The following is a 26,073-nucleotide window of genomic DNA, read 5'->3' as shown; positions in this document are numbered from 1 at the left end:
CTGTTGTGGGGAGGTATGGTTGGTAGATGTTCTTCCCATAGGGTTGCAATCCCCTTCAGCTCCTTCAGTCCTTCCCCTAACTCCTCCACTGGAGACCCCGGGCTCAGTCTGGGGTTGGTTGTGAGCATCTGCATCTGTGTTGGTCATGCTCTGGCAGAGCCTCTCGGGGAACAGCCATACCAGGCTCCTGTCAGCAAGCACTTCTATCTTACTTCAACTCTGAGCTATCAGCCCATTTGTCTCTTCTCCCTCAAAAGGGCCACACATAGTCCACTGCCTTATTGTCTCTTGAACCTTCTCTGTTCTGCCTTTCACCTCTCACTGGTCCAGTTACACTCCTTCTTAGCATGGAAGAATGCAGTGCTTTTTTCCTTCCCTGGCTTCATACTCATTGACACAACGCACTGCCCTTTCCCCACAGAGTTCTCCGTATCTCTAGAACCTCATTCATGCGGGGCTTCTTTCCCTCCCCTTGTTACCGATGGTTCTCTGTCTCTTATGGGGCCTCTGGGCTTAATCCGTGGCCCACTCTCTGCTAAAGTCTATTCAGATGTCACCAACCCCCAACTCTCTTGCCTAGGTCTTTATTAAATGTCAGCTCCACCCTTTTGTTCACCTACTTGACGGATGTCTTCAAATTAACACTCAAAACAATGTCTCTCCTCCACTCCCCAAAACATTCCCATTTGAATGAATAGCAACCCTGTCTTTCATTTATTTAGGCCAAAAGATTAATATTTTGTAGCTTCTCGGTTTCCCCTCTACACACACACAAGCCACATCCTGTCTCTAAGCAACTGATATGTTGGTCTTTGCCTTTTTGATGTATCTAATAATATGACCATTTACCACAGCCGCCGTCACCCAAACTGACGTCAGAATTTTACCTGGATCGGGTGGCTACTGGGTCAGATTCCTTTAACCTTTTCAAATCCCTTTTCAAAACAGCAGTCAGTGGGCTTTTTACACTAACTAATGCTACTTCATTCATAACCCTGCGGTAGCCATCTCACCTTGACTAAGCGTGCAGCTCTCACCCACTTAAATCCTCTCCCTCCTCTTTCATCGATGTTGACTCTCTGTTTCTTGAACACACCAGACCGTTGTCCTGCAGACAACCTTGAGGCATCCCTCTTCACCTGCTCTGTGCTTCCGCTTACCCTAGCTGCTTCTTGGACACCCAATCTTTGCCGTGCTGGCGCACGCCTTTGATTCCAGCACTCCAGAGGCAGAGGCGGGAGGATCTCTGTGAGTTTGAGGCTAGTCTGGTCTACAGAGCGAGTTCCAGGACAGTCAGGGCTCCCCAGAGAAACCCCGTAAACTCGCGCCTCCCTCTTGCTCCCTTTCTCTTGTTTTACTGTCGTCTCTTCCGCGTCTCGCTTCACATCATTCATGTTTGATCTTGTTCATTCTCCATCTAGAAATGTGCTTCCTATCAAAGGTTGTTCTTGATTGTCAACCTGATCGGACTGGGAAGTACCTAGGGGACCAGTAGATCCTCTGGGACTGTCTGCGAGTGTTTCCAGAGAGCGTTAACTATGAGAGGGGACTCTCGCTGTGTAAACAGTACCATTCCATAACCTGGGCCTGGATGGAAGAAAGGGCTGGGGACTAGTGCATACCTTACCTCTCATTCTTCTTTTAGGCAGCCCTAACCTGAGATGCCGGGCTCCACCACACCCTACCCTCGTGGTTCTTATCCTACCTAATGCTGTGACCCTTTAATACAGTTCTTTATGTTGCAGTGAGCCCCAACCATAAAATTATTTCCTTTGCTCCTTCATGGCTGTGATTTTACTACTGTTATGAACCATAATGTGTTTTCCTATGGTCTTGAGCGACAGAACCCTAAAGGGGTCGCGACCCATAGGTTGAGAAACACTGCCCTCCTGTGCTAGCCTGAAACCTCTGAGCCTGTGAACCATAACTGTTTCCTCTCCTTAGGTTATTTTGCTCAGGTGCTTTGTCATGACATCACAGAGTCTGAGAGACACACCCCAGGCAAGGCAACTGTTTGGGTTTTTTTTTTTTTTCTGTTTGTATTTTTAATTTGTCTTTAATAACATGTAACACTACAGCTGGAACAGAGCAAATAATGACTCGGCGGATCATTTAAACGTCTAAAATCTTTACTAGGTAAAATGTTCAACAAAGACGGTGCTAGAATGGCACTGCCATCTGCTCACGAAGATGTTCCAAGTCAGTTTAGAGCAAACTTACAGACACGCGGTAAGGAAGACCAGCACGGTAAAGAGGTGTGGGAGAGAAGTACTAGACATTTTGTATGGGACCGTGCTCTGTAGACCAGGCTGACCTCAATCTCAGCGATCTTCCTGCTTCCGCCCAGTGCTTGCTGAGATTAAAGGTGCGCGCCACGTCGCCCAGCCGAAGTTACCGAGACTCTAAATTTCAGGCTGACCTGCTGACGCCCAAGGTGGCTTCTGCTCTTAGCACCCAAGGGCTACTACCTTCAAGGCCTCCTGTGGGTCTAGCAAAACCTAGATGGAGGGACATTAGTGATGGTGACAGTTACTCAGGCACAAAATAGAGTGCATCTGTGCTTACGTGTAGACGAGGACCATTTCTTACATAATTGATACCCTCGTGTTAACACTGTCTGGTATGAGAAATGTGTAGGTAACTCACACGTTGGAATTCTGTTTTTATTGTTTGGGGATTTAAAAACACTCTTTGTCCTACAGGTCTTGCCGTTCTTGCTGTTGCTGACACCAAACCCATTTCTTTGTGTCTTTTGTAGAAAACCTGAAAAGAATCCTCTTTGTTTTCCCATTAGGTCACCTAAAAGCAAACAGCAGACTCTTATCTTAACTTCCTAGGGCTTTGGCACATGGTTGCATGCAAATACAGATTGCAAACTGGGGCGTGTTGCGTTATTCTAAAAACCCCCCTCCGGAGACATATTTGCATACGGAGACATGATTTCTGTAACTGAATTCCCCAGTGGTTAGCACTATCGAGACAATTCTGCCTGCTCAAAACAGCCTGCAGCGACCTCTGAGCACCTAGGGATACTCTTGTAGTAATTGTCTTCTCCAGGTAAATGGATTTCTGAGCTTCTCAGGGCATCTTTTTGATTTATATTGTGACAAGATTTGCCTTCTGCAAGAGTCAGGGTTCTCTAGAGTCACAGAACTTGAGGAATGTCTCTACAGATGAAGTGAAATTACCAGAATGATTTACAGTCTGCAGTCCAGCTAATCCAACAACGGGCCGCTGTGAAAGGAAAGGCCAAGAATCTAGTCACTAACTGCTCAGTCCCACGAGACTAGGTGTTTCCGCTGGCCTTCTGTACAAGCTGGAATCCTGAAGGAGTCGGTTCCTTTGCCAGCAAGGCAAAGAAAAGGGCAGGCAGAGAAGGAAGCCTTCTTTTCCCATTGTCCTACTGTAGGCTCCAGCAGAAGGTGTGGCCCTGATTAAAGGTGTGACCACCACTTGAGGACCTAAGCTGTTCTTTACTTGGAACTTGCCCTGTCTCAGGCTGGCCTTGAACTCATTGATCTGCTGTCTCTGTCTCCTGGGATTAAAGGTTTGGACCACCTTGCCTGGGCCTAAGCTTTTCATGGGCACTAGCCTTCACAATCCGGATCAAAAGCCTTCCAGATCCTCGAGGTTGGGAGGATCACAAGTGTGCCTTCTGTGTCTGGGTTCTAGTTCATTTCAGATACAGCTGACAACTGGGGACGGCCACCACACCTTCCAAAACAATGGTGTTCAACAGCTACAGCTCATTTTCCTTCCTTTCTATTTTTAATTTAGAATGCTCTTTAACAACACAGTTAAGCACTGGGAACTTTCCTCTTTGATTGATGAAGCAATAAAGTCCTGTGTTCTGGAAGGGAGAAGGGAGGAAGCAATGGGGGAAAGTAAGAGTGCGGAAGGTAGCTAACTTACCAAGAACTTGCATCCCCGTTGCCACAAATTGGAGTTATTGTTTTATAGAATTGGATTTAAATGAATTATACATTTTATGGCTGCGGATAATTAGTCTTTGTTTAGCGGTGTTTCAATTCAAAATTCATCATCTTTAGGGAAAAAGCTATTAAGGTTGCACCATGAATCACCCGTAAGAGAAAGAGAAAACATATTTAATTTCTAGTCCTGGAAGCCATCCACGCAGGCAGGCAGGCAGGCAGGCAGTATTGATTCTAGCAGTGTTGCCGGTCTCTTACCAAGAACTAAGGAATGAGCTTCCTGCCTAATCTAACTTTCCTTACACCCTGCCCAGCTCAGTGTTCCATAGCTGAAACGGCCAGCTCGTCTGATGCCTGTTCACTCCCACCCCAGCCGAGTCTCAGACCCAGAAACATACTTTAAGGGAGGGCTGCCTGGCAGTGGTAGTTTCTCTGGCAAAGGGCAGGAGGGGAGAGCCCGGGGTCACGCCCTGCTGCCCTTTTAAAACGGAAATCCAGCAGTTAAAAAAAAAAAAAAAAGAAAAAAGAGGAAGGGAAATGAGGAATGGAACTTAGGAAAGCTGACGTCTTTGCGCCTTGGAAAGTTAACCGGTTCCCTTAATTCCTGTAAGTTGTGCCTTTGCTCTTGTGGGAACCGTGAGCCATAAAATGATGCTGAAGCCACCGACTCTCTGACTTTCCAGATGTTTGAGGTTGGCCTCGTTGCTGGTGGGAGAAAGTCTCAAATTCTTGTTCCTGTACTCAGGGTTCCTGTCATTTGCCAAATGTGAACTGAACCTGGGTACTGGACAGAAACTTCCCTGGGTTGTTTCTCTCTGAACCCAAGTTGTAAGTGTTCCCTTCTCTCTACTCGATGGCACTTCCTCCTTCGTGAACGTTGTGAGTTTCCATCCCACAGACCTTTTCTCCTTCCCTCAGTCTGAGTAAACCTTGCCCAGCTGCCCCTGCTTCGTGGCTGGCTGAAGTCTAGCCTTCCCCGAGTCCTTCTCTGACTGCAGTGGCTCAAGGAAGGGTCTTCCGTCTCTGCCCCCATGAAATTATGCTCTTAGGCCGGATACCAGAGATGTAAAGTCCAAGGGAACTGACCTTATTTATTTAAAAAAGCAAAACCTGTCCTGAGTTATAGAAAGAATATTGTTGGGGCTGGAGAGATGGCTCGGTGGTTAAGAGCACTGACTGCTCTTCCAGAGGTCCTGAGTTCAAATCCCAGCAACCACGTGGTGGCTCACAACCATCTGTAATGAGATCTGATGCCCTCTTCTGGTGTGTCTGAAGACAGCGACAGTGAACTCACATAAATAAATCTTTAAAAAAAAAGAAAGAATATTGTTAATTTGTGTGGTGCATTATGCCCAATGCTAATAGTATTAATTAAAATAGTAATAATTAGAAAATTAACTTTCTAGTAGAAGAGAGTGGCTTCCTTGGCTGAATAAAAATCCCAGACACTGGAAACACATTCCTTGGAGTATTACCCTTGAGAACAGGACATTTTCTGAAGACTAAAAGTGGTTGGCTTTGGGTTTTGTTTTGTTTTTTGCCCTGTCCAGTGTTAGGTTCTTATGCCAGGATCTTGAGCATGGAAATTGCTCTGCCACTGACCAACTTCAAAAGACAGAGGGGATTTTGAAGTCAGTGCTCATCACAGGCTTAAAAGCAGACAGAGAAAGTACAGCCACATTGTGTAAACATTTTAGTGAGGTAGCCTGAAAAGATGTTTACACACAAGTAGCTTGAAACTATTCATAGTCCGTGACTCATTGAAGTTGCCCTGTGTGCTAATGGCAGAGCCACCAACAGACACTCATGTTCCAGTGTGGACCCAAGGGTACACCGTCATGCGCCGCTTTGATGGGAGACTATTGTCCCTGGAAGTCGGGGACAGTGTGTAGAGTTTACAGTTGATTTGTCGTGCTTTCCAATGGAAATATCCCAGGTCGGCCTATGCTGGCTAATACTTCCTTAAGAATGAGCCCCCATTTAGAGATATTAATTGCTTTAAACTGAGTCAGGGTTCCTGAAACTCCCTGTGTAGAGATCCATCCCTGGTGTCCCCATCTTTATTTAGGGACCTGTTTCCTTGTTCCATTCCTACTTGGCGCCTGCAGTTGCTTAAGAGACTGCACAAGTGAAGTCAAGAACAAGTGTTTAAATGACAGTAATTCGCTCTTAAAGGCTCGTTGGGATAGCTACATAAACTACTGAGGAAAAATATACATTAACCAAAAGGACAGGTACGTTTGATGTAGGAGAAAGGATGGCGGCCACCTCTATGTAAACATCGGGGCCTCTTAGCTGCAAAGGCATCTCCTGCAGGAGGACCTAATTGAGGACTGCCTGAGAGACTAAAGATTGATGACGCAGAAAATGCCAGCCAATCAGAAACAGCTGTGTAGAAGAGGCGCTTTCTCGAAACCGCTGGGGTGCGGGTGGAAAGTACGAAAGGAGCTTCTGCGTTTCTCACTTGCTCCGCGAGTCTGTGTCGTTGATTCCGAGCCACCTCACCTCTAACCCCCAAGGGCAGATAGGGTGGGCAGTGAGTAGTCCAGGGCACAGTCAACAGTTTGAGAAAGAGACAAATCACCCATCAGTTTCCTTATGTAAGATAGCATTGTATTTGCTTATGAAATACACAGTCCTCTCGCGTGCTTTGCAGTCGTTTGTAGATTTTTAATAATACGGAAGTCAACACACATAACTAAATAGTCGCATTGTATTATTCAGGGAAAGTAGTAAGAACACAGCTGAGCATGTTTAATGCTGACTTTTGTTGTAGAGTTAGGGATCAAATCCAGGGCTTTTGCAAAGCAGGCAGACGCAGACACCACCCCTGGCTTATATCCCCAGCCCCTGGTATAATTAATTTTTGATATGAGAATTTCACAATGGATATAATAATGTGTCTTCTTTATATGAAATCCCTCCCAATATCCTCCCTTCCAGTTCCTCCCCTATCCTCCCCTATCCTCCCTGCCCCGATTCCCTCCAAACTTCATGTGATCTTTTTTTCTAAACTTGATGAGTTCCCTTATTGAGGCCCGAGTGTAGCTTGGTGAAGAACCATGTGGCTTTTCCGGGCCGTGCGCATGCTTCCCAGCATCCATCAGCCTCCCGGACCTCCTGAGCTAGACTTTGCGAGTTCCTTCCCTATCCATGTTGGGATTTGGTCTGGCTTGACCTTGTACAAGTCTTGTGAGTGCAGTTACAGCCACTCTGGATTCCTATGTTGTTGTATCTGGAAAATAGTGTTTCACTATAGCTTTGGTTTTGTTTTTTTTTAAAGATTTATTTATTTATTTTATGTATCAGGCACACCAGAAGAGGGCATCGGATCCCATTACAGGTGGTTGTGAGCCACCATGTGGTTGCTGGGAATTGAACTTAGAGACCTCTAGAAGAGTAGTCAGTGTTCTTAACCACTGAGCAATCTCTTCAGAGCGTGTCTCATTATGGTTATCCTCTAAGTCTGGCTCTTACAATCTTTCCACCCCTCCTCCTGTGAAGATCCCTGAACCTTGGGAGGGAAGGATGTGATATAAATGTCACACCTAGGGTCAATCAATTTCATAGTCTCCATTCTCTGCGGGTTGAGCAGTTGAGTGTCTCTGTGTTGTTAATAAGCATCTACTGGAAGAATAGGCTTCTGCCATAGGGGTCGAGAGATGCATTAATCTATGGGAATAAAAAATAAGCGCTCACAAGAACATTTATTATAATGTTTATTTAGCAGAATTATTTAGCATTAGGTTCTTTCCTAGGGTCGATAGCTTGCCCAGCCATGGGGTTCTTGGTTCTGAATGGCACCAGGCATGAATTCTGACTTGTGGAGTGAACCTTAATCCAGTCAGAAGGTGGTTATTTACTCCTCTACCATTCTCGTTACTCTTGAACCCGTGGCATATATCTTGTCAGCCCACACTTGCTACTGTAGGTCAAAGAGTTCCAGGAGGGAAACTCTGTTGATTTCTAGCCCACTAGCTGCACGGCATCTTCCAGCACTATGAAAGCTAGTCAGTAGGAGTGAAGCCTCCAGATAACCACCAGCTTGAGTTTTCAATGCTCTACGACTCCAGTACGTGATGTACCAGCAATACAGAGTCTTGCTTTGAACTTCTTGACATCATTTTTGAAAATATTTTTATATGTGCCTAGCTGAATTCCTGGGTACAGGGCTCACAGATAAGAAGAGCCAACTCTATATTAAAATAGTGTTACTGCCTCTTGCCAAGAGTTTTGCCTTAAAGACCCTTTCTCCTTCTGTAATGGTCATACATCTAAAACATATATTTGATATCTGTAGTTCTGGCTTCTTTGTAAGACACCAACCCTTAAAAATCACAAGGAATGCAAACATTTTTGAGACCTGAAAGAAGAAAGGAAAAGACATTTCAACTCAGTGATGTCAGCTATTGCGGTGCATATATATTGGGTTGTATATATTTTTCCTTACAGACGGTTCATGCCTCCAAGTTAAATGTCTCACCTGCCCACTTAATACATCATCACAGAAGCTGACACTATCTTTCACTCTATTTCAAAACAAGCCATCACTTCAATGACAAGAAAATTCAAGGTGCAACTTTGTGTGTATCAGTTAGGATAGACTAAGTTGCACTGCGGTAACAAGCACCACTGAAACCTCAGTGGCTTAACACAGCTTTATCAGCTACCAAGAGGAGCCCTTGAAGGTCCAGTGTATCTGTACTCCATGTGCTGAACCACCATGCCAAGTTGTGTCAATCCTGAGTCACCCCAAGTTGGCATGTGTTTGCACTGTACTATGACTGGAATAAAATCTTGGTAAATTGTACCCTGGATCTTCAGCATCTTGGTAGAAATGATATTTGGGCATTCATAACCATACTAGGTAGTGAAATTCAGTCTTCAACAATGGCATAGAGAATCGAGAATTTGTTGGTGAGTACTGAGGGTATCTGCAAAGTCAGTTTTGGCTCAAAGAACAGGGAGGAGTTGTGGTTTTGTATTCTCTCTCTCTCTCTCTCTCTCTCTCTCAGCTTTATGATTTAACTGGGAATATTAGCAAGGCTATAACATACAAGTAAACTGTGTATGCTGGCAAAGTCTCATTGAAATGGAAATGTGGGGGCAGAGGATACCACATTAAATCAGAAACCCCTGTCCTTTTAATATGATTTCAAACACTATAAACAGAAAAGCAACTCCCTAAAAACTGAACAGCCTCGAAACTGATTTTAAACAGAAGAAGGCGTCATGCAGTTTACTGTTGTCGGCCTGAGTCCCTGTCAGCCTGGTAAAGAACAGCATCTTTCAGTGCTGTGGCTGCTGGAGGGTTTATTCCATATCTGAGTGTGGCAGAAGGCAAACGTGCTGAGTTCTAATAACCAGTCATGGTATCAGGATGCCCCTGATTATTCTCAGGTGCTAACGGGCCTACGTATAGGACCCTAACTTTTATAGTCTTTCTCGGAGGAAAAGGTGTGATGGGGCGGTATCATGACCGTCTGCTATCCCCAAATACACCACTTAATGTTAGAACGCGACAGGGACTGAGCTAACCTGGGCTATTACCACAAGAACAAGTGAGTTTTGCCTTCTGTCAGTTGCCTTCTTTCTTCTTTCTTTTCACTTTACAATGCACTTAACAATGTGCAGTTGTGCAGTGAGACAGCACAAACTTTCATTTGGTAAATCTTGTTAACCCCGGTGCCATAATATTGGACAGAACTTTGGTACCACTTTTAGGGGATTTACACAAGACCCTATGTGAGTCATATGTACCATTTAGTGCAGTGAAATGCGTAGATTTCCACTGACACGTTTCCCTGGCCCTACCCAGATCTCAGCTTTCAGTGACCCAAATGTTCAACACCAAGACCGTATAGAACAAATATTTAAACAACCATCGCATAGATATAAATTTAATGTATTACAAATGAGTAATAACCACAAAGAAGAGGTGAGGAAGAAAAGAATTAACCTAAGTAGTTGGTAAACAACACCTTAAATGGATGTTTTGCAGCCCAGGGCAGCAAGACCTATTGTACTTCAGTTTAGTTCCCGTATTTCTCACAAGGATGTCTGATATATTCGGAAAGTACGTGATGGTTACAGTAAGGCCAATTAAATAGAACTATTGTCAGTAACAGGAGCAGAGTTTCTTGCTATTCAAGAATAAAGTTACGAACAAAGGAACAACACACAACCTGTGGTATTATTGCCAAACCAGGGGTACCAGAATAGACACTTATTTTGTAATGTGCATGCACGCAGGCTGAGAACCTAGACAACGGATCAGTGCACATGAAAGCATTCGCCAGCTATATTTGCTTCTGGGGTCTGTTAGCGACAAAGCTCGAGTCCTATCTAGCGATGAGACCTTAGCTTTGGAACACCATTTCTGGTAGAGAAAGTACAGTTGTTTGAGCAAGCGGTTAATTGCAGCCTTGCAGAAGGGAGAAACAAACAAATGAGAACATTGCATAGAGCCGGAAAATGAGGAAGTAATGTAACCTATGGACCTTGCCAGAAGACAGGGGCCCACTCAGATGGACAGAGCGAAACAGCTGCGGCAACACCATATGATATTATTAGAGTGTTACCCTTTAGAATAAAATGTCCCTAAGACCATAGCGATACGCAGTAAGAGTTGAGTGAATAAAACTGTACACTGTTACAAAAATATTGTAAATGGATACAGACGGAAAAGATCATTATTAAGCAAATGTATTGTAGTAGTAATTGTGATAGACAAGACCCACTGAACAGCTCAAAAGAAAATCTAAGCAGTGTCTATATGGAGACATCATAGTTAAAAGGTTAACTTGTAATAGAGAGACCTTGCAGGCAACACTGTAGCAATGGACTGCAGTAAGCTGGTAGGGTGATTGAACACTCTGACCACAGCCCTGGACCTTGTAAACGGAAGATACACTGTCATCCACTGGCCTGGAAGGCAAACAGTTGGTGAGCAGAGCAGACTCAGAGGTAAAGAAACGCAATGCAGAAACTCTAGAACGGGAGAGGAAACAGCTCCACTAGGGGGACTAGAGCCAGATTAAGTTCAATTGTTACTAATTCTCACAAGTTTGTCCTGAGCAGTCCTGTGGATAGGGGTGGCAAGGCAGGAGTATACAATACATTAGGTCCAAATAAAAGGTTACAATTCAAATGACATAAAAATATACAAGGTGACAAGACAAATCCTAAGTATTTGAATAAAGGTAATCTATTCTTGTCCTCTTTCTGTTGTGATTACCACAGCGGAGCGACTTTCAAACAGTTGGCTGGATGTTCGTCATATTGAAAAATATGTACACCAAGGTAAAAGTGGAACAAGAGAATTGCTGTGGTCCTGGGCGCAGAAAAACAAGACCATCGGCGACCTTTTACAGGTTCTCCACGAGATGGGGCATCAACGAGCTATCCATCTAATCATGAACTATGGTGAGCATGTGTTCATATCCATCCTATGGGGACTTATCACCTTGAAACAGGAGTGCCCTTCCCACAGACTTTGACCTACCTTGCTGTCTGTCAGTGACTTGTCGCTTCTGAGAGTGACACTCTCTTCCTTCATTCCTTAACAATACGGTACATTCCTTTCTAAATTTTTGGTTTTGTTTTTGAGGCTGACCTAGAACTTGCTATGTAGACCCCGTTGGCCTTGAACTCACAGATGTCTGCCTGATTCTCCGTCCTACCTCCCACCCTCTCTCCTGAGTGCTGGGATTAAAGCCATGTCTCACTCCCCTAGCAGCTATAGAACTTTAAGTTAGAAGTTCATTCAGCAACTAAAAGCATCAGCATTTTGTCTAAAGCTCAGAATAAGAACTGAAATATTTAAATAAAATGCATATAATGTTATTTTTATTTTATTATAATATTAAAAGCTAGCAACAACATTGGATCTCCCAGTTATAGACAATAAAATAATTAGGTTTTCTCTGAATTAACTGATCCCTCCAGAATAAAATTGTGATTCTCCTTTTTAGGCAAAGTCATTTAATTATGCCTTACTTACATGCCATTCACTCAAGTTTGTCCTGTCTGTTTCTTTTTGTTCATGTTACAGTCACACTGCAGCACAAGTGTGCCAGTCAGAGGATAGTTTCTAGGAGTTGGCTCTTTTTCTTCTGCTGTACTCCATATTCCAGGATAGCTAGTATGTGAGCCTATAGGAAGATAAGTCGTAATTATGTCTTTACCTCCATTTACCCTCATATAATCTTGGGGAGGAGAGGCTTGTGCATCTGCTCAGTTTCAGGGCCTTCCTAAAACATCTGAGTTGTTTACCTCTTGCATCTTCCTATTGTTGTTGTTTTGTTTTGTTCTTTCAAGGTAGGGAGTCATACACTTTGTTTTTCAAGATACAGTTTCTCTTATTGGTCTGGAGCTCAGCTATAAGGCAAGGCTGAAGGGCTAGCAAACACCAGGGATCTGCCTGCCTACCTCCTTTTTAGGCTCTATCCATGCCTACGTTGCCGGGTTGCTTGGTTTCTTATTTGTTTTGGTTTTATTTTCATCTTGTGGGTTCTAGAGATCGAGTTTAGGTCCTCACACTTGCATAGAAAGCACCTCACTAGCTGTGTGATCTCCCAAGTCAGTATTTTCTTGATGAGCTTTTAAACATCCTTGATAACACAGTTTTGATATACAGCTTTCTATGGTCTTCTCAAAGGATCCATTTTAGAGCAATCAGGTTCTGACAACGAAATGTTACCTTTTTTCAATAACAAAAGGATAATAAATTTTAATGCTTTTGTAGCTCAAGGACTTGAAATGTTATATGTGGCAATAGCTGGTTCAGGGTGTGTGTTGTCTCTTTATCTAGTCTGGCTAGAACTTTGCAGTAATTAGCAGACATGGTATGACCAAGCAGCCCTTCCCTCTTCTTGACTTTAAGGGGGAAACATTCTGTCTTTTACCATGAAGCATGACCTTGACTAGGTTTTTTCTTTCATGGACATTTTATGTCAGATTGAGGAAACTCTGTTTCTAGAGTACTGGGTACTGGATTTCCACTTATTTTTCAAACTCTTGAGCTGAACATGTGCTTTTGTATCCTTGCTACATTACTTTCAGTTTTAAGCAAATTGTGTGTTTCTATGATAGATCCCACCCAGTTGTGACATGTGATGCTTTGCATATTTGTAGATTTGGTTTGCTGGTCTTTTGTTGAGGATTTTTGCATCTATACTTGTATGGGTTAATGTCTGTAACTTTCTGTGATTGCCACTGGTATCAAAATAAAATTGGTCCCACTGAATGATCCAGGAGTTGTTCTGTCCTCTTCTGCATTTAAAGAGTCTGTACGGGGTCGGTGTGTGTGCTGTCTGAGAGTGGCTGTTAGAATTAACCAATGCAGTCATCTGGGCCAGAGCTTTTCTCTGTGGGATGTTGAAAAACACTAATCCCTTTTTAACTTATTATATGTCCATTCAGACTACCCTTTGAGTTAATTTTAGTAGATAGAACCCTAGGAATCTGTTTTTTTAATCTGAGCTATCTAATTTTGTGTGTATTTTATTTTTTTGGTGTCATAATATTCCTTTATAACAACGATTCAGTAAAACCATGAAATCAGTAGTGATCGCTCTTCCTTTGTTCTTTTTTTCCATTTTTTCTTAAAGATTTATTTATTTAATGTATGTGAGTGAGTACACTTCAGACACACCAGAAGAGGGCATCAGTTCTCATTACAGATGGTTGTGAACCAACTTGTGGTTGCTGGGAATTGAACTCAGGACCTCTGGAAGAGCAGTCAGTGCTCTTAACTGTTGAGCCAGCTCTCCAGCCCTCTTCTTTTGTTCCTAATTTTAATAATAGGAGTCTCTCTCCTTTCTTTCCTTCTTCCTTTCCTTCCTCTCTTTCTCCCTCTTCCCTTTCCCCTCCCCACCTTCCTGTCTTTCCTCCTTTCCTCTCTCCCTTCTTCCTTTCCGTTCTCATCCTATCCAAACTATTGCCAGTTTTGTTGATCTTTTCAGAGCCCTCCTTGCCTTCCTATGAATCTTTCTTGCTGAAAATCCCTGTTTTCCACTCAGACCTGAATTCCTTCCGTTTGTGTTTATTTACTTTGCCATTTTGAAATTCCAAATTCTTTTTTTTTTTTTTTGGAGCTGGGGACCGAACCCAGGGTCCTTGCGCTTGCTAGGCAAGCGCTCTACCACTGAGCTAAATCCCCAACCCCACTTTGCCATTTTAAAAAATAAGTCCCTTAGAATGAAAACATGTTACTGGTTTGAGATATTTCTCCATCTTAAGGTAGAACTCCACAGTTACAATTTCCCCTCTCAACCCTGCTCTGTTTTTAGCTACCTTAAGTTTTGGCTATTTTTTAAAATTATTGGTTCATTGCAAAATATTTCCTAATCTTCTCTCTGCCATTGTCTTTACTTCACCAGTCGTGACTTTTAGACTCATCGATCAAGACTTTTTTTTTAATGTTCCCGTTTCTATGAGCTTTTCCAAGTTCCTCTTCACAGCTGATTTCTACTTTAATTTCCCATAGGTCAGAAAATGTACATTGTATAATTCAAGCCTTCTAAGTATATTGAGGCTCGTTTTATCATCCAATTTGTGGTCTGTTTTGGAGAACGTGGTGTCCTCTGGAGGAGGACATGTTGAGCTTTGTGTTTGGAAAGGAAGTTCTATAGATATCAAATAGATTCTTATCAAATTGGCTGATAAGATTTGAACAATATTTGAGGGTTTTTGAAAGGTTAATTGATGGTGTTTTGTTGCTAGTTTCGTAAACAAATAATTTGATAAACCCTTGAAAATAAGAATAACTAGACCATAAAAACCAAAACGTTCTTAAGGTTGAATCAGAGTGTTAGCCAGAACAGCAAAGACAAAAGCATTTTTATTCTTTCGTGAGATGCTACACAGAGCATCACAGTTCTGACAGAATTCTACAACGTAAAAGTATAGCTTATATTGGGGAAGAGTGTGAGTATTGGCGATTGATCGGGTGCACGTGTGTGTGTGTGTGTGTGTGTGTGTGTGTGTGTGTGTGTTTGCATACACATAATAATCTCTGATACTTTATTGTAAAAAGGGTAAAAAAGTAACAAAACAGAAACAAAAACATAATAAGCCAACCCAGGGACTGTAATCTCGTAACCTAAGCATTTAAATGTCTGTGGGATCTGTGCAGTGAAAGCGTTATTAAGTGAATATAGGCGTGACTGGGTACTTCACCATCAGAAAACACTTCACAGGTGTGAACTTACCTATTCCAGTTGAATGAGTCTATTCCAGTTAAAGGAGGATAAACCTTAACATGGGCACTACCAGTGCAATTATTTGTTTTCATGGCCTCAAGGCAAATGAACCTTTGGGACATAAACGTTTCTACACCCAGCTCCCTCTGCTTCTCTTTCAGGAGTAAACTGGACTCCTCCAGTGCAGACTCATCACGAGCTTCGATTTCCCAACGTACCACCTAACGTGAAGCCTGTGTGCAGAGAAAGTGACCCCGGACCTCTGGTGCAAATACTAGCATAAAGAGTGAAATTCTGTGGCGGGAAAGGCTGGACAAACAGGCGGTGTCTGCAAACTAGAAATGCCTTGCCTGTCGCGTTGCCATGTATTTAGTTGCAGTCTGCAAATACTTGAGGAGTTAGGGTTTCCGCTTCCAGGCTCCACCAGAGCTGAGGGACATAGAACTACTAAGATGTTGGGGGCTTCCACTCTCTTCTCAAGTTCGCTTGCCATTTCCCTTTGCCTGTTGATGTTTTATGGAATTGCCAGTTTTTATCACAACAGATCACCAGGGACCACCGTTTGGAAAGCATTACAATCCACTTAAAACTGGCAGTGATGACATTGGCACTTTGCTGGTCCCATGGGCGTGGAAGCCATGTTTGTAAGGAAACGATTGAGCACAGTGAGACAGCTCAGCTTTACTCTAGCTCTTTTCCACTCTGTTACACCGCAAAGTCTCACCGGTAGCTGTCGGTTTCTGTTGAGGCTCTGCTCTTTCTAGGCTTCTAAAATGGAGTTACTTAATATCTATTTCTTCTTTCAGGAGCTAGCCAATGTCACAGTGGATAATGTTCTTGTTCCTGAACATAACGAAAGAGGTAAGAAAAAAAGGGAAAAATTTTTTAAAAAGCTGTTACATGACAATTAATTAAACCACACTTTCATACATGAGTTTTCAGGGGGGAATAATGAATAACTATGCTGTTTCTATTCCAATTTAATGTAACATTTTCATAGGTATGAAATGATATTTCAAAATTTGATGAACACTTACAGTTGTGGTAGATGGCATCTTGTAATATAAGGAGCCATTGGCTGAAGTTGTCTTTATAAAACACAATGCTTGAGCATTAATTAAAGGAAAATAAGAATGAGTTTGCTTCAGGGAACCTCTGAAACAGAAGAAGAGGAGGAGAAAGAAGAGGAGGATGAAGGGTGGGGAGGAGAAAGGGTGGGGGAGGGGGGAGGATGAAGGGTAGAGGAGGAGGAAGAGGAAGAGGAAGGGTGGGGGAGGATGAAGGGTGGGGGAGGAGGAAGAGGAGGAAGGGGGAGGGGAAGGAGGAAGAGGAGAACACATCACCACTATCACCACCATTGTCACCATCCATTGTCACTAATGGGAAAAGCTTCACACACAGGGACTTTGCTACAAAGTCTGCAGGGTTTGTTTGCCATTAGAAGACACTGAAAAATCTGTCTTGAGTTTTACATAGCCTCCGAAATTTTCACAGACGCACAGACCTTTTGAGGTGATTATAAGGGAAGGCTGAGGGTCACTATGAAAACCATTTGTATTTTCGATTAGCTTCCATGCTTTCTTAATAGGAAAAGTGATTCAGTTCCACCGGGGAGTCGTTCTGATAAAATTCAAAATTTACTTAAGGCCAGTTGCCTAATCATTTGCCCCAAGCTGGCAGATTCTCTGGTTCCGGGAGAGTTAGGACATCAGGCGAGGTTTGCAGTCTTTAGCCCTGATCTCTAAATGAAACCGCAAATGTCTTTAAAGGATGTTTGTACAGACATAGTTAAAATTAAGCTCTGCCTCACTTACGGGGTTTTATCTTTTGTTTCTATCTCTTGTAGTTCTGGGGGTAGAACTTCAAGGGGTGCTCAGCCAGCTCTCGGCAGCCCCATCCTGGCTCTAGGCCATCTTCTCAAACCTGCATCTGGTTATCTTTAACTATCGCCACCCAGCCTCCACTCTGGGTTGTCTGGCCAAAGGTGAAGTGTCTTCATTTACGCTGAGGGAATCAGCTAGGTGGTCAGAGGATTTGGCTCCGCAAAAGCTGCTGTATCAGCCATGCTGCTGATCTAAGAAGCCCCATGCTGTATTGAAGGACGAGGGTCAGAGCCACAGAAACACACAGAGGACACATGGTGGGCCTCACCGTGGGCTCCTGGGCTTTCTCTCAGGCCTTCTACTCTATCGTGCGTTCAGTACATATGCCCATCTTGTAACAGTGACAATGACTCCTAGAAGAGAAGAGATGGCTCATTGTCTGTTTTTTTCCTCCCAAGGAGTACTGCGTAAAACCCCTATCAGCTTCCAAAGTATCCTAGAAGGAACCAAATATTTCCACAAAGACTTCCTAATTGGAGAAGGGGAGATATTTGAAGTATACAGAGTGGAGATTAGAAACAAAACATACGCCGTTAAATTATTTAAACAGGTATGGAAAGACTCACTATCATGAACACCCATTCCTCTTGGTTACTACTGTTTCATACTAAAAGGTGCCACTTTTTAAAAATCAACATTGATAGGAGAAATATTTGAAAATTGAATTTCCCAAGTGAAAATGAGATACAAGGCCTTGGGATGGGGGGTGGGGCTAAGAAGTGACCCAGACATGACTGCCTGTCTTAAAGGGATGTGGTGGGTAAGATCAAAATCTCTCCCCGACTTAGATATACTGCATGAGAAAGACTTTTCTAAAAGCCATTCACAGCCCCAGGAACATTTATAGAGATCAGATAGACCTGGTGGTGGTGGTACATGCCCTTAATCTCCACCCTAGGGAGACAGAGGGAGGCATATCTCTGTGAGTTCAAAGCCAGCCTGGTCTACAAATAAATGTCTAGGCAAGCTAAGACTATGCAGTGTGACCTTTTCAAAGAAAACAAAACACCAAGAAGAGCAGAATGTGCATACCTCCTTAGTACCAGTAGTGTCTGCTCTCGGCATAAACTCACAGTCCTGCTCCAGGCGAGACCTCACGGCCATGCTGCAGGTGAGCATGGAGCCCAGGTGAACAGATGACCTTTCATCAGAGCTCAGGGAGGTGAGGAGGAGGACGAGGCGTCTAGTAGGACCCAGTTAGTCTTTCATCACGACGACAGATACCTGGGAGAATCAACTTGAAGCAGGAAGGGCTTGTTTTAGCTACAGTCGGAGGGGTTGAGTCCATGATCAGTTGGTGACACTGTGCTCTGGGTTGTGGTGAGACAGAACATTACAGCAGAACTCGGCGGAGTCCAGCTACTCAGCCCATGATGGCCAAGAAACAGGGAGGGCATGACCAGGGCATATTCTTCTAGAGTACAGCCCAAGTGCTTTAACCTACTTTAAAAAACATATTTATATACATGTACATATATATGTGTATCTCTTTGTATCTCTATCTATGCATACTATATATAGAGAAAATGTAATTTGTATGCTTATGTGTGTGTATGTGTGTATACATATGTGTGTACATGATATGTGTGTACATGTATGAGTGTGTGATGTGTGTGTATATCTGTGTGTATAATGTGTATGTGATATGCGTGTGTGTATGTGCATGTGTGAAGTGTGTGATGTGTATATATGTTGAGTGTGTGTGTATGATGTAAGTGTGATGTGTGTGTGTGTGTGTGTGTGTGTGTGTGTGTGTGTGTGTGTGTGTGTGTGTCCTAGAGCTGGAGCAACAGGCAGTTATCAATCTCCCAATAGATAGGGACATTGGGAACTGAGATCGGGTTCTCCACAAGAGCACTATGTGCTCCTATCTGCTGCCCGTATCTCTGCAGCTCTCACTCTCCTTCCCAATAACATGCCCATAGTGTGACACATAGGGGATTAGTGCACACACAACGTCTGGGCCCTCAGAATCTAAGTCCTTCTCAAATGGCCCATTTATGAACATTGGTGCATCAGGAACCAAGACTCCAACACACCACCTTTATAGGGGATACTTGGTACCTAAATTATCCTGAAGCAACAAGGACCAGTGGGAGAGCAGACAGTGAGAGGCAGTTGAGCCAGAAGCTAAGCAGGGTCGGGCCTGGTTAGTACTTGGATGGGAGACTTCCTGGGAATACCGGGTGCTGTAGGGTTAAAAAAAAAAGCAAGAAAACTAGACTCAAGGAGTCCGATGCATGAAAGAAGTGTCCTTTATTTTCACATCATTAGTCAGCAACTGAGAACTGCTTATTAATCTCCTGTGGAGTGGACCTACTTCTGTTCTCAGTATTAAACTACTGAGACAGAAGTACTTTAACGGGGGCTTGTGCAAAAGGCCCCAGGAGCATGTGTAGCCTCTCTGCACCCAAAGGAGGGGGTGATCTAGAACCCAGAAGAGTACTTAGCACATAGCACCCTCTCAATAAGCATTCCCCAGGAGCAAATTCAAAAGTGGATGAAAGGAGCTGACTTTTCCTCCAGATTGAGGTGGGGAGTAGGATTTTGGTGAACAGTAAAGGAACAGAAGTCCACCTGCTGGGAAAACAGAGGCAGAACTCGACTTGTGGGTAGCAGTTCATTTGGTGGCATGGCGGGGTGGGAAGGAAACACAAACAAAAATATAGAAAAGATGAGCCTATGCCTGATGAAGCAGGGGAGTGAACGTTTTGGATCTGTGTTTAAAATACGGCTTTGGTTAGAGGGTAGACGGTGGACTGGAGGTTAGTTAGCAGGAGGCTTTCTGAAGGGCTGGGAGAAGAAAGTCGAGATGGAGGTTTATCTCTGGGGTGAACACTATCAAGAAAACAGAACTTAACCTGGTACTTCCAGCCATGCTCGTGATGGACTGACTCACCCTGGAAACCCTCTGTCCATTTCAGGAGGAGGACGGGGCAGCATAGCCACTGCTGGGCATGGTGCCAGGTATGAGGGTTTGTAAAGTGTCTTCAGGGGCCAGACATCGATATAATTTTTGAGAATATAATATAGTTATATCGTTCCCCCTTCCCTTTCCTCTCCTCAAACCCTCCCCTGTGCCCCCATTTTCAAATACATGATGCTTTTCTTTAATTGTTATATATGTATATATAAGTATATATACACATATATATATGTATATATTACAAATATACATAAATATGTTATGGCATATACTATCTATAAAATATCACATGTCTATAATATATAAATATGCGTTATAAAATATATAAACACTAAGTTCATAGTTAAAACCCGTTTAGTCTGTATAATGTTACTTGTCTGTATGGTTTCAGGGGTGACCATTTGGTACTGGACAGCCAACTGACGTACCTTTTCCTATTTCCCCAACTCTCAGCTCCTTTGGTTGCCTATGGTTCTGTTAGGTTGAGGCCTCCTCGTTCCCTCTCACGCACGTCTATCGCTCTCTTCTTCGTTCAGCTCGTGTCTAGCAGCCATGTTGGCGAGACTCTGTGGGTGTACCTTCTGACATTTCTAGGAGACACAGTCTCACAGAGAACTCCCTGATGCTCTGGCTCCTACAATATTTTCACCTCCTCTTCCGCCATGTCCCCTGAGCGTTAATTGTTTCGTAGATGTATCTAGTGGGACTGGGCCCTGCACTTTGATGGCTTGTGTTCTTCTGTAATGGTCTCCAGCTGTTGGGAAAAGAAGTGTCCTGGGGGGGGGTGAGGACAACACTTACCTGTGACTGTAAGGACGGATATTTAGAATGTAGTCAGGGATTATACTGCTTTGGGAAAGTGGTGGTTGTAGGTTCTCCCATAAGATCTACGACTCTACTTGTCCTGAGTACTTGGCTAGGTTTCTATTACCAGCCATGATTTCCCGTTCAACAAGTCTTAAGTTCAATTGGAGAGTTCTTGGTTACCCCCAAGGCATGGGTGTCACTACTACACCCTTGGGTTATCATGGGACTCTAGTCATTGTTGGGAACTGTTACTTAGGCTAAGGCAAAGTCACTGGGGAAGGAGAGAAGGAAGCAATAGAATGGACCAAACCTAGTAACCGGTGGACGGGGTTGGGAAAATACAGACAAGATGGAGCCTAAAGTGATTCCTGCTTATAGGTTATGTCACAGAGACCTTTATGTGATAAGTGAGTCCTTCATGTCCTTAAGTTGATTTTTGTGTCAGTAATCTCATACAGACCCATTGAGATCAACTCTCTACTAAAGAAACTTGAACTATAAAACATCCATTGTAAAACAAGACGTTAGAATATTGGTCCTTGACCCAATTGGAGCCGGTTGGCTTTTTTTCTTTTTATTAGTTTTTTAACTATCAGTGGGTCACCGGCCCCATTGAGATACTCCTTCAATGGGTGAACAGTAAAGCCGCCTCTCCCCAGGGTCTCTCCAGTCTTCTCTCTACAGCTACTACCACATGTGCACCCTTCTTGGAATTTTTACAGATGACTTTGGAGTGGCGAGCTCTCGCCTCCAGGTCTCCTTCTCTCCTTCTGTTGACTGCATCCTCCCCTCTAAGCCTGGCTTCAGTGACCCGACTCAGCTACAGAGTCTTTGTCTTACTTCATTGTACTGGTTTCTTTATCTGCTTTTCCCACCAGGGCAAATGATGTTCTCTTGAGAGCTTTTCTTTCTTTGTACATCCCAGAGACTTCTTACAGGACTGCTTTGAGTGGATGAGTTGAGTGGTCTAGGGGAAAACCATACAGGTTCTCTTGAAGAATTGAGCTGTACCTGGTCCTACCCTACAGTATAGCTCCCTCTTAAGAGGGCAAGTGGAACTGCAGGGGTTTCTGCCTTTCTTTGCCTTTCTTTTCTCCTCTCCTCCCCTTTCCTCCCCTCCCCTCCTTTCCCCTATCTTTCCCTCCCTTTTCCTTTCTTCCCTTCTTTTCTCCACTCCATCAGCCCCCTCTCCCCCAACTCACACAGGCAGATGAAAGTTGTGATCATGCAAATTTAGGAAAACCCCTTAATGAAGTAACTAAATACCTCTCTAAAGGAATGCAGTTGGAAACATTGGAACAATGCCTTTAATTCCATTTCCCAAAGATCCGGATGTGCAGAAGGCCAGCCATTGGGCTTCACTCACCTAGACATCATCTGGTTTGGGTTGGGCAGGTCTGGGCGTCACCCGCAGGAAGCCCAGTCAGTGTTCCTCAGCAGCTGGCAACCCAGAGCGAGTCTTTCACTCATAAACCAAGTTCAAGTGTAAGGTTTGCGGAGACACAGACAAGAGTCTCTTTCTTTACCAGATTTAAAGCAAAATAAAACACCTGCCAAACTGACAGACAAAGGGTTAGAAACAAAACAGCCAGTGCCAGGGAGGGAGGGGTCTCTTCTTCCCGGAGAGAGACTCGCAAGATATAGGCAAAGAAGTAGTTCTAGGAAATGATCAGCGAGCTAAGCTTTTTATTTGTAATTCAACTTGGACAGTGGTGCCCAAAATTCCCCTTGGGTTTGGATGATGATAGAGGACTAAACACTTCATTTTCTAACATGTCGCAAATGAGGACCTTATAGCTAGGGCCTCATAGCATCTTAGTTTAACAGTTTCACGGTAAGAGCAAGGAACTTGAGATCCAAGATCCAGTGATACAGCATCGAATGCACCTAGGATGTGTCAGCTACTGCGAAATGCTCAGTACAACTTCATCGAGGTTGTTAATTTATTCAATCTGTGTGTGTCAAGATCTTGGCTAGATTTATTATTATTATTATTATTATTATTATTATTATTATTATTATTATTAATTTTTAGACAGGGTCTTACTGTGTAGACATACCCAGGCTGGCCTCAAACTCACAGAAACACACTTGCCTCCTGAAAGGAAGGTGAGATTAAAGGCCTGAGTCATTTGTCTAGATTTGAATCTTTATAATAAGTGATATGTTTATAAAAAAGATAAAGAGAAGGGGATATGCTCTATGGAGGTGTGGTGAGGTGTGGGAAAGGGGGTGCCTCTGGAAGTCCATGCTGACACATCCCTTCTCCTGAGGGACCTGCCACATGACAGGAGAGTGGAGAATACAGTTTATTCAGAGCATGCAGAGGGGAGTTAAGAGGGTAGTAGGGGCAGAGAAAGGCAGAGAAAGAGAGAGAGAGAGAAAGAGAGAGAGAGAGAGAGAGAGAGAAGGAGGAGGAGGAAGAGGAGGAGGAGGAGGAGGAGGAGGAGGAAGAGGAGGAGGGGAGAGAAGTAGAGCCCAGCCATGAGTACGGGGAGAGAGGGGGGAGGGGAATAGGGGGGAGGGAGGAGCAAGAGAGAAGCAAGAGAACAAGAAAGAGAGAACAAGAGATCAAGAGAGCAAGGAGGGGCAAGCAGCCCCTTTCATATTGTCAGGCCTACCTGGCTGTTGCCATGTAACCGTGGGTCAGAGCATAAACAGAATGCTAACACTTAAGAAGTTACAACTTCCTTTGCATAGTAGGTACACACACATCTTTTCAAAATTGTTGCAAAAACAAATTTGGATGGACATATGCAAATGAGCCAACCCATGGATACTAAAACAGTGGGGGTTTGCGAAGAACATAGGCAGCCTAACGTTTTTTGTTTTTGTTTTGTTTTTTTCCTGGGAGATCACTGAGTAGTTTCTATCACTGTGGAATTTTCTGTGAATGCACAGTGTTTTTGAATTTCTGTAAGTGTGAAATTGGTGAGTTTGTCTACGGCATTCTCAACATGGCAGACTTCAGGAACACAGTCAACTCGGAAGCAATGGTTATAAGTCTTGTTTGGGAGTTTAAGACATTTTTGAAAATCTGATGACTGCTAAGGACTCCTGTGGGGTAGAATGGGGTTACTGAGAGTGGGGCTCAACTCTACACCAAAAAGGGAAACTTGTCCTAGAGAAAGATCCTCTGAAGTAGACAGCCATCTCTTAAATTGTTTCTTTTTTTCTTTCTTGTGTGACATTTAGGAGAAAACAATGCAGCTTAAGAAGCACTGGAAGAGATTTTTATCAGAACTGGAAGTTTTACTCCTGTGAGTGTATTTCATTCAGCTTCGGGTCTAACAGCACGGGATTCAGCATGGCTAGCATTTAATTAGTGTGGGTTGGCTATTAGAACATCGGATACAGTTTTGGCATCTGCTTTGGTGTACTCCTTAAAATGCATTTTAAAATGTGTTTTGAAATGGAATGGAATCATGGAATGGAGCCCTTCTGTGATTCACTTGGACATATTGAAACAAGAAATTGTCACAGGAAGTTAGGTGAAATCCTGTGTGACTAACATGGTCGAATGGTAATTCTTTGTATCACAACCCTTCCTCTTCCTCAGACATATCTCAGTTGAGACTCTTTTTCATCAGAGTGGTTCTCTTCAGAAAGAGAGTTTTAGACAGAAATATCAAGGGCCTTTGATGTGCATATGATCTTCCTGGGAATCCATTCATGATGCTGGAGATCCTGGGAGACAAACTTAGATGGCTTCAGTCTTATATAAATTCATAAGTTCAGCTGTGCAGCCTCCCTCATTGAAGGACTCTGTGAAGCTCATCACCCTTCACAAATAGGTCATTAGGGGTGGAGAGAGAAGTAGGGAGAGCAGACATTATGTTGCATCCCATCCCTCTCATAGCCAGCACCAGAGACTAGAATATTAGACAGTAATATTAATAGCCAATTAAATGCTCAATCCAGAAATGGTAATAATAGATTTTTTTCTGCATTCAAGTTTTACTTGTTTAGGAAGGTAAGATTCAGAAATTTCAAAATCTGAGATGCACAAAAGGGTAAACTTAGTGCTTTCTCCCACTACCTAGCCGATTTTTTTTTTTCTAAAGGCAACCGTAATGCTAGCTTTTAACATATATTCTTGGAGGTGTGTTATGAGTGTGCAAGAACACTTTGGGTTCTTGGGAGTATGTTTGGCAGGAGAGCACAGCCATTCATGTGCAGAAGCACGGCTGAAGACCCGTGCTGCCTCATTCAGTTCTTTGACGCAGAGCTGTGCAGGGGAAGGGGACACCCACCTAGCCAGCCAGATCAGCTGAACTAACCCTGGCGATCAACGGAGTAATGGACATCCCAGCTAGATCATCCTCACACCTATGTTTTGATTTCTTATTTTTCTTCTTTCACACAACAGGTAGCATAGCGCACAGGTCGCCCTGATGATCACTGCCAGTCTGGTCTGTGCGTCCCTGTACCTGCCTTCCGCTGAGAGGCTTAAATCAATAATAATCTTCCTGACTCAGGACTGTAGTAACAGCTATGCTATCTTTAAGAAAGAAATCGTTGTCAAGGCTGGTGTTGAAAGCATTTTGTTTTAGGACCTGTATGGTGTCAGATCTTTTATTTAAGTTTGTGATGTGTCAATCAAGTCAATTTTTACATGTGGAGTAAGACAAATCCAGGTTCCTTCTTTCCTTGTCCCTTCCTGAAGTATCAGTCATTGAAGAGATGTTTCTTTCCCAGTGTATATTTCTCACCTCCTAGTCAGGGTTTTAGTTGAGGATGTACTTAGGGATTCGGTTGTTTTGGGACCATCTGTTCTGCGGCACTGACCAGTGGGGCTGCTTTCTGCCAATGCACAGGGATTTGATTACCACAGCCTTGAGATGTTGCTTTGAGTCAGGGTCCTGCTTTCACACATTACAGTTGACTGAGTCTTTCATGGCTTCACCCCAGTTTGAAGATTTCTATTGTGGTGAAAATACGTTGTTGCAATTTTAGTAGATTTAACAAAGAATCTGTGGCTGACTCTGGGCAGTTTGAACAATTTGGCGGTGGTAATTACTGCAATGCATGATGTCATATGCATCTTTTCAGTTGTGTCTCTAATTCTCTTACCCGTGTAGTTTTAAGCGTGTGGATCATTTATCTCTGTGGTTAAAGTTGTTCCTTGGTATTTTATTCTTTCTGATGCCTTGGTAACAGAATAATTTTCACCATTCCTACTTCAAGTAGCTCATTGTGAATGTAGAGAAAGAACATTGATCTCATGTCGATTGTATTGGAAGAAATTAGTGAATTTGTCAGTTCTAGCCTGCCTGCCTTTCTTCCTTCCTTCCTTCCTTCCTTCCTTCCTTCCTTCCTTC

The 26,073-nt window shown here is 43.4% G+C and overlaps 1 protein-coding gene across 1 annotated transcript in view; it reads left to right on the top strand.

Moving 5' to 3' along the window:
- Irak3 (interleukin 1 receptor associated kinase 3) overlaps positions 1-26,073 on the top strand; it is a 58,938-nt gene that overhangs the window by 5,846 nt on the left and 27,019 nt on the right. The window contains exons 2-6 of the mRNA XM_032912994.1: positions 11,175-11,357; positions 15,298-15,401; positions 15,943-15,997; positions 17,418-17,569; positions 23,948-24,012. Of these exons, the coding sequence (XP_032768885.1) occupies positions 11,175-11,357; positions 15,298-15,401; positions 15,943-15,997; positions 17,418-17,569; positions 23,948-24,012 (559 nt within the window). The remainder of the gene's footprint in view (positions 1-11,174; positions 11,358-15,297; positions 15,402-15,942; positions 15,998-17,417; positions 17,570-23,947; positions 24,013-26,073) is intronic.

The sequence above is a fragment of the Rattus rattus genome, chromosome 1, assembly GCF_011064425.1.
Source record: "Rattus rattus isolate New Zealand chromosome 1, Rrattus_CSIRO_v1, whole genome shotgun sequence".
NCBI classification, from domain to species: domain Eukaryota; kingdom Metazoa; phylum Chordata; class Mammalia; order Rodentia; family Muridae; genus Rattus; species Rattus rattus.
The sequence above is the reverse complement of the archived record's forward strand: the minus strand, read 5'-3'. Positions and strand labels throughout refer to the sequence as shown.